The sequence below is a fragment of the Muscardinus avellanarius genome (genome assembly GCF_963383645.1).
Source record: "Muscardinus avellanarius genome assembly, chromosome: 14".
NCBI classification, from domain to species: Eukaryota; Metazoa; Chordata; class Mammalia; order Rodentia; family Gliridae; genus Muscardinus; species Muscardinus avellanarius.
The window spans coordinates 74,864,860-74,877,359 of record NC_137800.1 but is presented as its reverse complement, the minus strand read 5'-3'; the positions used below and the strand labels follow the sequence as shown (position 1 = coordinate 74,877,359).

Below are 12,500 nucleotides of genomic sequence, written 5' to 3'. Positions count from 1 at the left end.
AGGATCCAACTGTTTCTTTTGGAAGACCTGATTTATTTACTTAGCTGCAATGAGTAATGAATTCTCCCAGGTTGAGATCTACAATGAAAAAAATCTTTAAAAAGCTCCTGTCGTCATAACCCCACGTGTGCACGCGAGGGTGTACGCCTGTGTTGTACGCATGCTTCTGGGGCTCTTTTCTGGGAGACTGATTTCTTTCAGGATGAGTCGTGCTGCCATCCCTTCCCGTTCTGGGATGCCTGTGGCAGGTGCTCCGTACCCTACTTCTTCCACATGGAGCCACACTTCTAGGACACCAGGTAATTTACCCATACAGGCAAGACGACATTTTCAGCATAAAAGCTCAGAGTCTGCTCATACCAGTGGGTTTCATGTTGGCTTAACACTAGAATCACCTGGAAAGCTTTAAGCACTATGGATGCTAGGTCGCGTGCCCAGAGCATCCGGCTTAATAAGTCTGGAATTGGTGTTCAAATCTCACTGCTTTTCTTAGCAGATCCAGCTCCCTTGCAGCTGAGCCTTCTGCTTACACAGCCGCAAAGGCTGGGACCATCTAGCCTGCGGCTCTGCTTCTTCTGCACTCGCTGGAGCCCTTCCGTGGCAGCTCCTAGGATGACAGTCTTCGAGGAGACTCTTGCCTAGCTCAGGGCTGGGCTGTCTTGTACACACCAAGTGGAGAAGCTCGGCCCCGAGACTTGTTGTTTTGTTTCAACTGAAATGCTGAGTTCTGGGCTAGGCTGCCACTTGTGGTATGTGGCTGGGAAGGGCTGGAGACCTTCCTGGCGGGGTGGGGAGGAGCACCATGTTCTCTGCCTGCGGCGCTCACCCTGCGCGTTGACTGCCGGGTGGACAGGTGGCGAGAGACCCTGGGGCTGGCGCAGCCCCCCTTGCAGAGGTGCGCTACGGCTTCTCCTGTCCTGTCCTGGTTTACTAGTCCCCAGGACAGTCAGAAAGAATTAGCTCTGTGTTTATTTCTCTATTTGCAAGCAACGATTAACTAGCAGCTTCACCACACTTGGAAGATCTAATAATAAATGATATTTATATAATTATACCCTCCTTTTCTCTGGAGATTACATATATATGTAATATATAGTAATAATATATATAATATAGAATACATATGATATAATTATATAAGCATATTATATATTATATATTATAATATATAATATATCATATGTATTCTATATTATAATAATATAATGTAATAATGTACATACATATATATGTAGATTACATATGCATATATATGTAATCTCCAGGGAAAAGGAGAGTATAATTAAATAAATATATTATATATAATAATATATAATAATACAATAATGTTATTAATAATTATCATTGTTACAATATAATATTATGTAATAATACAATAATTATATATTTATAAACTATTTATGCTGTATTTTCCCCCTTTTTTGGTACTGGAGAGTAAACCTAGAGCCTTTCTACCTCTGAGATATACTTCATCCTTATTTTATTCTAAATTTGGAAACAGGGCCTCACTAAATTGCTGAGACTGCCTGTGATCCTCCTGTCTCAGCCTCCCAAATACTGGGATTACAGGTAGGGGCCACCACGCCCTGGCTCACATCCTGATTCTTCTTCTTTTTTTTTTTTAGAAGTTGCATTTGTTAGAAGAAGCAAAGAAAAGAAATGCTGGCAAAATCACTTAAGCTGGTGTTTCTCAGGAGGGCCGCTGGGATGCTGATTAAGTCCCAGGCACCTCTGCGATCCTCCTGAGTCCACCTCCGCGGGGCAGGTTGGGAGCTGTGTGGGAGCTCACTGAGCTTCCCAGCTGATTCTTCTGTTAAGTGGAGACTCTCTGACTTGAACACACAGTTACAAACAGGTCTACTTATTACCGCCGCCCTCCCTCCCATTCCTCCACCCCCAAGCATTTTGCCTTCTTTCCTGTTTACCTCCGTCAGAGCAAAGGCAAACATTTAGTCCTACATAATATGGACTTGGAGACATGCTGTGCTCTTTGATAAAAGCTGGCCCATTACAGCGCCGATGAGAGAGATGACTCGAGAATCACAAATGCAGCAGGGCGCGGAGTCAGGGAGCTCAGAGAGATGCACAAGGCGGAGCCCGGCTCCCCTCCAGCCTGTGACAACGCTCACAGCTCGGCAGCTGATGACTCCATCTATCTCTAAGAGCGTTAATAACGAAGGCGCGAAAACACGCTCGGCGCCTGCTGGAAGGTACGTACGTAATCACCGTCCTGCGGAATGAGTATGTTCATTTCCGACGACTTGGCGCTCACAATCTCACAGTCTAAGGCTTCCTCGCTGAGGTACAAGTGGCAACCTTCTGTCTTATTAATGGAAATTGTTGGCACTCTCCCCATTACCTGAAATAAAAAAAAAAAAAATCTAGGACTAAAGCAAAGACAGAAATGACAATGTTCCCAAGTAAATATAATGGACAGTCCTCTAGGCCTCAGTTTGGGCTTAACCAAGCGTTAGGGAGCGCAGGGTCTAGGGAGGGGGCTGGTCAATGGCTGAAGAGCGTAGGTGTCATTTGGGGACAGAATGAAAGGACCACACAAGGGGATTCTCAAATCCCAGGGTTTCTTTCCTGAGATAAACTTGGGGGATAATTTGGAAAGAGCAGCTAAATGTTCAGGGGAAAAAAAAAACAAAAAAACAAGCAGCATTCACGGATCTGAAACATATATTTGATTTCATGATAAAAGAAACAAGACACATTGGCTTTTACTGGCTTAAAATTGTAGTTTGGGCAAATATCTGTGAGACTGTGATTAAAACAAATAACAGTACTGACACCTAAGGAAAGGTTTATTCTTGAGCAGAAACTGAACAGATTGGTCCTGAGCTTAAGAATAAGTAAGAAACACGATGAGACTTTTCACACAAGTCCTTTTTTAGATGAAACTCTTACCAGGTGAATGCCAAGTTTAAATGAGATGACTGTCTAGGTATTTTGAAGTGTATTCATTACAGGAGCCTGAACTGGGGGCCTAGCTCAGGACCCACATTATATAGATAAACAGGACTGTATACAACAAGAAGAGATTCTTTGTATTATTTACAAATACTAAGTGCTGTAAAAATTCAGATCAGTTTTAAATTTCTTTTCCAACAATCAGTTTTCACAAATCATCCCAGCCCTCCATAGGGTCAGACCGTTCCCCCACAGACCATATTACAACTCTATAATTTTCCTTCTTGTGATGGTAATTAGAGCGATAAAGACATCTCCTCTTTCACCCTGAAGAAAGGGCCGTTTGCCCACCAAAGGAACAAGTCCTGTTGATGGTGCGGCCCATGTACAGTACAGGATTCCTTGGGGGGCGTCCAGCAAGGTCACCGTCCTTCTCTGTTTTCTCCCCTTTCTCCCTAGAAACTGGACACTGAGTTAGAATTGAATCTCATTGCAAAAAAAAAAAAAAAAAAAAAAAAGGAGCGGCGGGGGGGAGGTAGTTCAAGGTAAGCACAGGGCCTGGCCACAAGTAAAATAACAATAACTAAAATAATGTGCATATGTGTATTTCAAAAACGTATCAGCAATAAATATTATTATTATTATTTTTTTTTTGAGGTCTAGGGATGGAACGCAGGGGCATTCTATCTCCGAGCTACACCCCCAGCCCTATTTTTTATTCTTTATTTTGAAACAGGGTCTCACTGAGTTGCAGAGGGCCTCACTAAGTAGCTGAGGCTGCCCACGAACCGCGATCCTCCGGGTCTCAGCCTCCCGAATGCTGGGATTACAAGCGTGCGCCGCCACGCCCGGCTAGCAGTAATGTTTTGATATTATCTGGATTTGCTTATTTTATAATGATGACGAGCATTTGCATGCTGACCAGAACCGTATAGATACCAGGCCGGCCATGGAAAGGCAGGGCTTGCCAGTGAGGCTCAGATGGGTTGTTGAGGGGCAGGTACACAAGAGGTGGCTGGGTGCTGTCAATATATGCTTTATGTTTATACTTTGCAGGGTTTTATTAAAGATGCTGAAACATCCTATGTATCTGAAAAGGCAGTAACAAAACAAATTTTTTTAAATGGCCTTGGTGTATTAAGAGCAGTAATTTCCACAAGATTTTGGTCAATACTGTATTCAAGTACATTATATATACATGACTTTCTTTCCAGGTAGTCGGTGCACACTTGGAGAATAGAGCGTTTCTTATCAGGAGAGCTGAGCCAAAGAGCTCCTTTGCTGAGTGACAGGTGACATGTGAGCCTTCCCAGGCCAGTGCTCCTGCTTTTAATACTTCTTTCTGTATTAATACTGTGTGTTTTCTTTGGTGCTAGTGATTGAACCCAGGTCCTTACATATGCTAAGCATGCACTCTGCCTCTGAGCTACTCTCCCAGACTGATATTGCCGGCCTGTCCTCCCATTCTCCTTTCCTCCCTCCCTTCCTTGTGGTCCTGGGGATTAAATCCCAAAGTATTCTACTTCTGAGCTACACCTGAGCCCTATTTTATTTTTTTAATTTTGAAACAGGGTCTCACTAGGTTGCTGAGGGCCTCACTAAATTGCTGAAACTGGCCTGAAACCTGTGATCCTCCTGTCTCAGCCTCCCAAGTACTGGGATTATAAGCGTGTGCCACCATGCCTGGCTTTTCTAATACTGTTCTTCACGAACTTATTTCTCCATAAAAATTTTTGAAATTTCCCATTGACTAATATTAGTCCTTTCTTTCTCCCATAATTTGCCTATTTTCCTAGGCTAGGACAGTTTTTTAGATATAGGATTTACTGGGCCAAATCATATGAACTTTGGTCCATGCCTGCTTTTTTTTTTTAATTTCTTAACAGCATTCTTGAGGTAATTTCTGCAAACACAAACTTCCCCGTCTTGCGTGTACCGTTCAACATTTGATAAATTCACAGAGTTGTGCAATCATGGGTACCATCCAGTCTTAGAAGATTTCCATCATCCCTAAAATATCTCTAATGGCCACTTACAGTCTATCTTTTTCCCCGCCCCCAGGCATCTGCTAGTCTGAATTCTGTTTCTATTGTGTCCGGGCCCTTTTAAAACAATTTATTAAGTGCTTTAAATAGGTAATAGCATGTACTTGGTTTGAACACTTGAAAGTTTAAGACATGTTCAGTAAAAGGTCTTTCTCTCCTCTCTGAATTGCACTGTTAAGCTTTTCTTCCTCCTCCTCCTCCTCCTCCTCCTCCTCCTCCTCCTCCTCCTCCTCCTTCTTCTTTTTCTTTTTTTTTTTGGTGGTACTGGGGTTCCTGGAAGCCCTTCTACCTCCGGGCTACACTCCCAGACCTATTTTATATTTTTATTTGGAAACAGGATCTCTTAAGACAGTGCCGCTAGCTTCGAACCTGCGCGATCCTCCTGTCTCCGCCTCCCAAACGCGGGGATTACAAGCGTGCGCCACCACGCCCGGCTCTTATTTTCTTTTCTAAAGACCAGAGTCTTAAAATATCATCGAAGGCCTTTGATAACATTCTCTCTTTCGGTCTCTCCTTCCTCCCTTCCCTTTTAGTAACTGAGTTTTGCACTTTGTTTACGATCCACTAATCTGTTGGGCAAGGTGACTGTCTTAACCCATTAGTAATATATTTAACGTGAGCATGTCTTCAGTCTGTTTATACATGGATGCATTACACGGTGCCTGCCATTCTCTTGCCTGCCTTTACTGCTCAGTATTGTTTCTGAGGCTCACCTGTCTTTATTCATGTAACGGGAGACCATTCATCTTAACTACTGTATGGTATTCTATTAGGAGGTTTTATTCATTCACCTGTTGGAGGACGTTTAAACAGTTTTTCAGTGTCACTGTGAACAATACTGCGCTGAACCTGTTGTGTGTCTCCTTGGCATATGCGCTGAAGCATCTTGAGAATGTATTCTTGAGAGGAAACTTCCTCAGTCACAGGCTACGAATGCGCCTGCTGTGGATGGTGCGGGTCTGGTCTGCAGGGAGCGTAACGGAGTCGCCCTCCCGACACTGAGGTATCAGGGTCCTCATTGTTCCACTTCCTTAACAAGCCTGTACCAGCACGCTTTGAGCGTGCAGCTAGTGCTTGGCTTGCAGTTCCTACATGCAGGAGACTCGGTTAACCTGGTACCTAGGTAAGTAAAGACCTTCTGGATGCAAAACTGAAGATTGTGAAAATATATCCCAACTGTGTATTTATTTTTATTTTTTTGGTGGTACTGGGGGTAGAACCCAGAGGCCTTCTACCTCTGGGCTATACTCCCAGACCTATTTTATATTTTTATTTGGAAACAGGGTCTCACTAAGTTGCCGAGAGCCTCACTAAGTAGCTGAGGCTGGCTTCGAACCTGTGCGATCCTCCTGTCTCAGCCTCCCAAGCGCGGGGATTACAAGCGTGCGCCACCACGCCCGGCTCCAACTGTGTATTTAATATCTACTACGTGGGTTATGCATGTTTGCACACACACACATATACTATATAGAGTATAGTATATATCATACATAGTACACACACACACACACACACACACACATATAGTCAGCCACTTCAATTTTTCTTTTCTGAATTGCTTTAATAATCTTTGCCCATTTTTCTGTTAGATTGTTCATCCTTTTCATTGACTTGTATACTCTTTATATATTCTGGATATAAGTCTTTTCTGATGGTCGGCTTTGCAAATGCCTTCCCTCGAGCAACAGCGTGTTTTAAGGCTTTGTCTTTTGTTGATTATATTTAATTTTAATGACATCCACTGATTTTAGGTTAATCGGTCCTTCTCTTTATGCTTTGCACTTTTTGGTCCTAATTAATTTTTTTCTTACTCTGAGGGCATCAAGATTTTCTTCTGTATGTTGTCTGTTTGTCTGTCTGTCTGTCTGTCTGTCTGTCTATCTATCTATCTATCTATCTATCTATCTATCTATCTATCTATCTATCTATCGTACTGGGGATAGAACCCAAGGGCATTCTACCTCCGAGCTACATTCCCAGCCCTATTTTTTATTCTTTTTTTTTTGAAACAGGGTCTCATTGAGTTGCAAAGGGCCTCACTAAGTAGTAGCTGAGGCTGGCTGCAAACTGTGATCTTCCTTTCTTGACCTCCCAAATGATGGAATTACAAGCGTGCACCATCATGCCTTGCTTCTGTATGTTATTCTCAAAATTTAATATAACCAGAACTTTGTTTTTATGTATGGTATAAGGCAGAAATAGGAATTCAGCATATATATATATATATATATATATATATATATATATATATATATTCCCATGCTGATAATCATGTGTCATAAAATACATTTCTACATATGCATCTATTTTGGGACTTTTGGGCCTGTTTACTTAGTCTACTTTTGTTACCACCAACAAAATAACACTTTATAGTGACTCAACATCTGGTATTCAAAGTCCCAGATAATTTAAGATTATTTTTCAGCCGGGCGTGGCGGCACACGCTTGTAATCCCAGCATTTGGGAGACTGAGACTGTTGGATCGCAGTTCACAGGCAGCCTCAGCTACCTAGTGAGGCCCTCCGCAACTCAGTGAGACCCTGTTTCAAAATAAAGAATAAAAAATTGGGCAGGGCTGGGCGTAGGGGTGCACGCTTGTAATCACCATGCTTGGGAGGCGGAGACAGGAGGATTGTGCAGGTTCAAAACCAGACTTGCTGGTTTAAGAGACCCTGTTTCCAAATAAAAATATAAAATAGGTCTGGAAGGGTAGCCCAGAGGTAGAAGGGTTTCCAGGAACCCCAGTACCACCAAAAAAAAAAAAAAAAAAAAAAAAAAAAAAATTGGCCAGGGGCTATAGCTCTGAGGTCAAACGCCTCTGGGTTCCATCCCCAGACTCCCCCCCCCCCAAAAAAAAAGATTATTTTTCAAACTGTTCAATTTCACTAAACTTATAGATTAAATAAACGGGAGCCAGGCACAGTGGTGCAAGCCTGTAATCCCAGTACTTGTTAGGCTGAGACAGGAGGATCACAGGTTCCAGGCCAACCTATGCAACTTAGTGAGACTCTCTTGCAACTTAGAAAGACCCTCTTTTAGCTGGGCGTGGTGGCTCATCCTTGTAATCCCAGCATTTGGGAGGCTGAGACAGGAGGACTGTGGTTCACAGCCAGCCTCAGCTACTTAGTGAGGCCCTCCGCAACTCAGTGAGACCCTGCTTCAAAATAAGGAATACAAATAGGGCTGGGTTCCATCCCCAGAAAACAAACAAAAAACCCCCAAACAAACAAGACCCTGCTTCAAAATAAAAAAATAAAAAGGGCTAGGGGTATAGCTCAGAGATAGAATGCCCCTAGCTTCAATCCCCAGTATCAATCAATCAATCAATCAATCAATAGAGGCAATGGACATCGATGACTTTCTGTCCATTTACTGACATCTTTTTGCGTTTTTCATGACTATCTTCCATTTCATTTGTTAATTTTTTCCTAGGTATTCTACAGGGTTTTTTTTTTTTTTTGCTACATTAAATGTTTTGTATTACATCTTCTAATACTTACCTGTTTTGTAAAGAAATGCTATTGATCTTGCTATTTTGCATGTTGATGTTGTATACGGCCCTCTTGCTGAATGTTTTTTAGCTTTATAGTTTGTTTATTCTCTTGGGTTTGTATCTAAATGCAATCATTTTATTTGCAAATAAGAATATTTTTTCTCTTCCTTTTCCAGTTTAAGTCTCTCAATTAATCTTCTTATCTTACTGCATAGCTTAGAACTTTTAGTGAATTACTGAACAGAAACAATGTCTCTCTCTTTTTTTTTTTTTTTTTTTGCGGGTCTGGGGATGGAACCCAGGGGCATTCAACCTCTGAGTTCCACCCCCCCGCCCTATTTTTTATTCTTTATTTTGAAACTGGGTCTCACTGAGTTGCAGAGGGCCGCACTAAGTAGCTGAGGCTGTCCACGAACCGCGATCCTCCGGGTCTCAGCCTCCTGAATGCTGGGATTACAAGCGTGCACCACCACGCCCGGCTCTCTTTTTTTATTTTAATGGCAAGTCTTCTATGCTATCATATATATATATATTTTTTTTTTTTTTTTTTTTTTTTGCCGTACTGGGGATGGAACCCAGGGGGCATTCTACCTCCGAGCAATACCCCCAGCCCTATTTTTTATTCTATATTTTGAAACAAGGTCTCACTAAGTTGCAAAGGGCCTCACTAAGTAGCTGAGGCTGTCCATGAACCCAGATCCTCCTGTCTCAGCCTCCCAAGTACTGGGATTACAAGTGTGTACCACTTTACCTGGCTTGCTATCAAATTTTGAAAGATACTTTTGATTTGGTCACAGAGTTTAATATAGCTTCTCTTTTCCCCAGGATTATGGGATGTAGACAATTGGTACCTGGGTATCATGATACCCAGTCAGGATTATTTCCCTTAACAACACATGCAACAAACTTCTTATGTGACCATAAATGAAACGTCAGATGGATTCTAACTAAAAGTATAAGTGGTGAAAAGCCCAGTAAAACAAGAGAAAGATTTATGCAGTTAAAATCTAATTTTAACAAACATTATTAGGAAACATTAAAGGATAATTAACATTGTAAAAAGAATGTGGCCAGGCCGGGCGTGGTGGCGCACGCTTGTAATCCCTGTGCTTGGGAGGCTGAGACAGGAGGATCACACGGGTTCGAAGCCAGCCGCAGCTACTTAGTGAGGCTCTCAGCAACTTAGTGAGACCCTGTTTCCAAATAAAATATAAAATAGGTCTGGGAGTATAGACTGGAGGTAGAAAGCCCCTGGATTCCACTCCCAGTACCACAAAAAAAAAAAAAAAAGAAAGAAAAGACAAGAACGTGGCCAAATACAGAAGCTATGGCTGGCCAGAGGAGTCTTTTAGATTGCAGTGCATTGTAAAATCCCATTTGGCAAAATCCAAATTACAAAGGGAGATTTGCTTCTGGTTTTTTTCCCAACTTTGATTTCAATCCTCCCATGTTATTTTTCTGATGAACTCACTGATTCTTTAGAACATATTTTTTCTTTATCTATATTCAGAACCAATTTTTCCAGGGGTTGGAGGGGAATTATCTTTGGGATAGTGGTAGTATTACACTAGGAAACTTGCTTCATATATATATATTTTTTTACTAAATACCATATACTTAAAATATATAGATATATGCTTTGTTGTTGTTTGCTTGTGGTAATGGGAATTGAACCCAGGGGCGTTCTACCTACTTCAGCCCTATTTTATTTTTTATTTTGAAATAGTATCTCTACTAGGTTGATGAGGGTCTCACTACTTGCTGAAGCTGTCCTCATACCTGTAATCTTGCTGTCTCAGCCTCCCAAGTACTGGGATTACAAGGGTGTGACACCACACCTGGCTAAACACCATATATTTTTATTAAATATAGCAGTTGATTTATTCCAATCAGCATCCATCACACCTTTACTTACTGGACGCCTACTCGGTGCTGGTCCTGTGCACGTCTCTAGATTGGTGAAGATTAGTTAGCTGTCCTTAAAATACAGATGGTAATTGCAGCAGAAAAGAGAATGTGTTATAAGAGATGGAAGAGGAATTAATGCTGTCTATGAGGAAAGGGAAGGCTTCAGAGAAAAAGTGTTGACTGAGCTGTGTTGGAAATAGCTGGAAGAAGCCAGGCACGGCGATGCTTGTCATCTCAGGGCTTGGGAGGCTGAGACAGGAGGATCCGGGTTCGTGGCCAGCCTTAGCTACTTAGTGAGGCCCTCTGCAACTTAGTGAGACCCTGTTTCAAAATAAAGAATAGAAAATAGGGCTGGGGTGTAGCTCAGAGGTAGAATGCCCCTGAGCTCAATCCCCAGCACCAAAAAAAAAAAAAAAAAAAAAGGAAGAAAAGAAAAAGGCCGGTTAATCTCAGCCTTCGGGAGGCTGAGACTGGAGGATTGTGGTTCACAGTCAGTCTCAGCTACTTAGTGAGACCCTGTTTCAAAATAAAGAATAAAAATAGGGCAGGCGGTGTGGCTTGGAGGTCAAGTGCCCCTGGGTTCCATCCACAGACACCCCCCCCCCAAAAAAAAAGAGCTGAAATAAAAGAAGGGTGGACATATAGAATAAGAGTTTCCTCCCTCCTTGTAGGACAGGTGGGTGGTCTCTGTGTAAAGACCTGGCCAGGTTGCAGCCTGGTTGGAAGAGCTGCGTACCTGGATTATTATTTTATTTTTGGTACTAGACATTGAATCCTAGACACTGTATCTCCAAGCTGCACCTCCAGCCCTGCCTATTTTTTTATTTTGAAAAAGTATCTCCCTAAGCTGCCTAGGTTGGCCTCGAACCTGAGATCCTCCTGTCTCCGTCTCACCAGCACTGGGGCTCCAGGTGTGCATCCCCACAGCTGGCTGCTTACCTGGAGCTGAACATCCTTGGAGTTGATCACTTCCACAATGCCCACCACATTGTCGAACACCAGGCCAAACTTCTTACAGTTATCTAGAGAGAAAAATAAAACCCCACTAAATACACATAGCACGTCTGCACGAATCAACGCATCAGAGCAACTCCAGCGCCATAGTTTTGCCCTACCGATGGTAATGGAATTTATTTTCCCTTTTATCTGAAGAGTAGACTTGTCACACTTGAAAATGTAAGCCACTTGTTTCAGTTCAGTCTCTGAAATTACAAGGTCATTCCTGTCCTCTTGGTACTCCTAAAATCGAAACAGATAGCAATATTACATCGAAAGATAGGTAAAGAAACTGAATCCATGGATCCTGAAATTGCCGGGGCGCTCAGCACGATTACAGCCTTTCAGTGTGTTCTTTCTTTCAGAACCGTCTCCTTCCAGACAAGCCCGCAGGTCTTAGCCTGTCATTGTAATGATGAGAAGAGATGGGACCCTGCTTGGGTGGGGGTCAGTGTCAGTGTGCAATCAGCTGGGTGTGGGCCCTGGTGGTGGGTGGAGCTGCAGCAGAAGTGGGGGCTGCTGGGACATTGATGCTGCCTCAGATGTGCTGGTCAGACAGCAGATGGGGAGGGAGGCTGGTGATGGGGCCAGCAGTGGCCAAGCCCCACTGCCCTCCCGCCATGATAGCCTTTCCAGAGACTTTGGTTCTTGACCTGTAGGGAAGCTCTTGGAATACTTTCAAAGTGCCTTTGCCAGCTCACACAATGAACTCTGAAGGTGGAGGGCGGCAGTGGGAGTGGGTGGTTGTATCGGGCTCTCCCTCAGTGGTACTGAAGGAAGTATCCTACCGCGGATCAGAATGGGCCACATGTTAACGGCTTCTCACGCTGCCCCCTTCCAAGTGTATGGAAATGAGCAGTCAGATTCCTAAAGACAGCCAGACTCGGTGGAGCACACCTGTAATCCTGGTACTCGGGAGGCTGGGACTGGAGGATCGCAGGTTGAAGACCCGCCTTCGCAAGTTAATGATACTCTCAGCAACTTAGTGAGACCCTGTTTCTAAACGAAGAAACAGGAAAAGGGCTGAGGGTGTGGCTCAGAGGTAGAATGCTTCTGGGTACAAACTCCAGTACCACACACACACACAAAGATTTTAAAAAGTTCATAGAGACCGGAAGTAGAAAGGTAGTTGCCAGAGTGTCGGG

The 12,500-nt window shown here is 43.1% G+C and overlaps 1 protein-coding gene across 3 annotated transcripts in view; it reads right to left on the bottom strand.

Annotated features, from left to right (window-relative positions):
• The window catches only part of CAP2 (cyclase associated actin cytoskeleton regulatory protein 2), a gene marked incomplete at both ends in the record, with an annotated part of 136,424 nt that overhangs the window by 1,529 nt on the left and 122,395 nt on the right, over positions 1 to 12,500 (bottom strand). For all 3 annotated transcript variants that reach the window (XM_080709892.1, XM_080709894.1, XM_080709893.1), the window contains 3 exons: positions 2,219 to 2,359; positions 11,299 to 11,381; positions 11,475 to 11,598. In XM_080709892.1, coding sequence (XP_080566018.1) covers positions 2,219 to 2,359; positions 11,299 to 11,381; positions 11,475 to 11,598 — 348 coding nt within the window. The remainder of the gene's footprint in view (positions 1 to 2,218; positions 2,360 to 11,298; positions 11,382 to 11,474; positions 11,599 to 12,500) is intronic.